We start from the raw sequence: 2,862 nt of genomic DNA on the forward strand, positions 1-2,862 counted from the left end.
GATTTGAAAAGCAAATTCATAAAATCTCCTGCTTGTAATGGATCTATCTGGATAACCCTGCAATTCCTTACTTATAATATAGTACTGCACAGTCTGGCAGAATTGTCCAACAGACCCTTTACTTAAACTGCATTAAAAGTGCTTGCCCTTCATTGATTGATAGGAGATGATTGCGTAAGTCCTAGAAAACAAAATTAAATTGCATATTTATTAGGTACATAACTAATAACCACTTCTATAAACATCATAATATTAGTCACAGGACGGCTATTCTACGCTGCCACTACTAAAATACATAAATCGGAATTTATAAAACAATTAATCTAAGTTACTAAGGTATCTGAAACTTACTAAAATTATTTAACTTACATTCGAAATTTGCTCTTCAAAAGCTTCTTGCGTTATTCTTTGTGATTTGTTAATATTTTCCAACAAGGAAATGTCATTTTCAACGAAGTCATCGTGTTGATAATATATGGGTGTTGTTTGTTTGGAAGTTGAAGGTATATCTTCATTCTGAAACAAAAAGCAGGTTTGTACACAAAGGGGAAAGAAGGGGTGAAGGGGTCAAGCTTTGTTTTATATTTTTGGAATTGCTTGACCCCCCCGGCAGTCTATTATTCATTAATTACAGGAATTATTATTTTAAATACTATTATTTTTGTATCAAAATCGCGTCCGGTACAACTATTTCCAAATGGTTAGCCAAAAAAGGCCTAGGTATACAATATGTCATCATTACTGCTTTTAAAAACTTACTCTTATGACAGGTGAATTAATAACATCCTTGAACGCATTAATGTATGCTGCAAACAGTGCCCGGTGCCCTACAGTCGGAATCAATTCTTTAATATCATCTTCAGATATTATCAGGAGTGTTTTCGAGTCTATGGCTTGTTCTGAAATAAAGAAAAAAAAACGACGAGAAAATACAAAAATTTTCAAATCAGAAAATAAATATTTATATTTCAAAGGAATGAAAATTATTCATTAAAAAAATTAATATTTATACAACAGCAGATACCGAACACCCTGTATCATGAATCAAGCGGAGATGAAATAGTTTTAATAATGAAATTATTTCATTTATATGAAAATTTCCAATGTAAACATAAACAATGGGTGGTCACCCTGTATTTAAAAAAACATATCCCTCCCAAAAAAAAAATCAATAGAATTCAATGTTCAAAATGTTATGTCCGAATTAATAATTGCAATACACATTTATTAAAATTAAACATAACCTGCTATGATTGACCATCCATCGGTACGATTTCAAAGCTAGTTTGGTTGGTTCTAGTTTCTGGCTAGGGTAATACTGCAGTTTCAAACAACATTCGTTCAATACAAAATAATACTGGCGGAAACGAACAAAGAAATAAAGGCGCCCTCGAGGTGATTTTGCACAAAAACAGCGCTATACAAGTCATCCAATTATTATTATTATTTTTTATATACCACTCTCTGTAACCTGTGTCATGACTCCTGACACAATCTTGGTTCACATGCGCTCTTCAAACTAGGTACATAATAAATATAAATCTACTAAATCTATTGCCTACTTGAGTCATAGAATAATGAAGGTGCCAGTTTCTAAATCAAAAAGAATGGATATTATCATAGTTCCATGATCTAAATTCTAAATCAATAAAAAAATGAAAAAAGAATTCTCACCTTTAAATGTTTCTATGTAAGCTTCCAGATTCCAAGAAATTAAATAATCCTTCACGGTTTTGTCTGCCATTATCACTAGGAACTAGGAACAGCGGTTAGCATAAAATAAATTCGTAATGAACGTCAATTCACGTATGGTGCGAACTGTGGCGAACTGACAACTGCGTCATAAATAAACAGCCGGACCGCTAGCGACGACGAAAATATCTACCAAAGTTCGGGAGATTCAACTAAAGTATTTGGCGCACTTTGCTCAAGTTTGTACAAAACAACTAATTGTTATGTAAAAATACCAAATTTAGATATTCCAACCTAAATTTGGCTGTTTGAACAAAACATTTAACCAAACTAGATGGATGTTCAGTTAAATTTAGCTAAATACTTTGGGAAGTAACAAATAAACTTAAGTTAATAAAGTGAAATAGGTTTAGTAAATTACTTTAGCTTAATTAACCAAACCGATTATTTTGTTTAGGTAAGTAAACTTTTAGTATGCTAATATTAAAGTTTGGTTGTAATAGCTCATGCACATTTTACTAAACAACGACGGTATCTGCACATAAAGTAGTTTAGGTACTACTAACTGAAGTTTAGGCGATGGTTACACAACTTCAATTAGCTTAACACTTTAGCTAACTCATTTTTTTCAGTGTACCAACATGAAAAAATACAAGATACAGACCAATTATCATTGGGACCTACTACCGATGATAACTTTATATAATATTTCATTTAAGAAGAAGATAATACTAATAAATCTAAACGATACATGAAACAAAACTTTGAAAAATAAAAAGATAACGGTCTCAACTGGAAATCAAATCTCTGTATCTCTTTCTTACCGGGACAACGTCTCAGCCAACTCGGCCATTGGGGCTAAATTACTTTACGTACTCTCACATTTCAATATCAGAATTAACAAAATTATCTTTAACTAATTTATCCCATATTTTTTACTGATATCTTTTTGTTTCATTACAAAGTTATTTGTTTCATATTTGTTACAATTATCTTCTTCAATGACACTACATTGGCGGGTTTAAACTTCAAAAGTTATTAAAAAGGCATTCCAATAAAATTTTAAATAATATTATTTTCAGTTTCCATCAACCAAATAGTTTATCTCAGTTCGATGTTTTCACATTCAGAACCCGTTTAGTCAGCCAATATCGAAGTGAACAAATGAAA

The 2,862-nt window shown here is 31.4% G+C and overlaps 1 protein-coding gene across 1 annotated transcript; it reads right to left on the reverse strand.

Annotated features, from left to right (window-relative positions):
* Positions 1-360: 360 nt before the first annotated feature.
* On the reverse strand, positions 361-1,769 carry LOC149425148 (uncharacterized). The gene is made up of 3 exons (XM_089650681.1): positions 1,675-1,769; positions 760-899; positions 361-516 (listed from the first exon to the last, which is right to left on the reverse strand). Exons 1-3 carry the CDS (start codon positions 1,742-1,744, stop codon positions 361-363), a joined length of 366 nt encoding a protein of 121 aa, XP_089506807.1. The 5' UTR covers positions 1,745-1,769.
* Between the last annotated feature and the right edge of the window lie 1,093 nt (positions 1,770-2,862).

The sequence above is a fragment of the Hesperophylax consimilis genome, chromosome 3 (genome assembly GCF_061612785.1).
Source record: "Hesperophylax consimilis isolate HC1 chromosome 3, BYU_Hcon_1.0, whole genome shotgun sequence".
Lineage (NCBI taxonomy): Eukaryota > Metazoa > Arthropoda > Insecta > Trichoptera > Limnephilidae > Hesperophylax > Hesperophylax consimilis.

Coding starts and splice junctions, on each gene's coding strand:
- LOC149425148 (XM_089650681.1), bottom strand. CDS start 1,744: ATGGCAGACAAAACCGTGAAGGATTATTTAATTTCTTGGAATCTGGAA. Junction 900..1,674: donor TTACATAGAAACATTTAAAG/GTGAGAATTCTT, acceptor TCTTTATTTCAG/AACAAGCCATAGACTCGAAA. Junction 517..759: donor TTAATTCACCTGTCATAAGA/GTAAGTTTTTAA, acceptor TTTTTGTTTCAG/AATGAAGATATACCTTCAAC.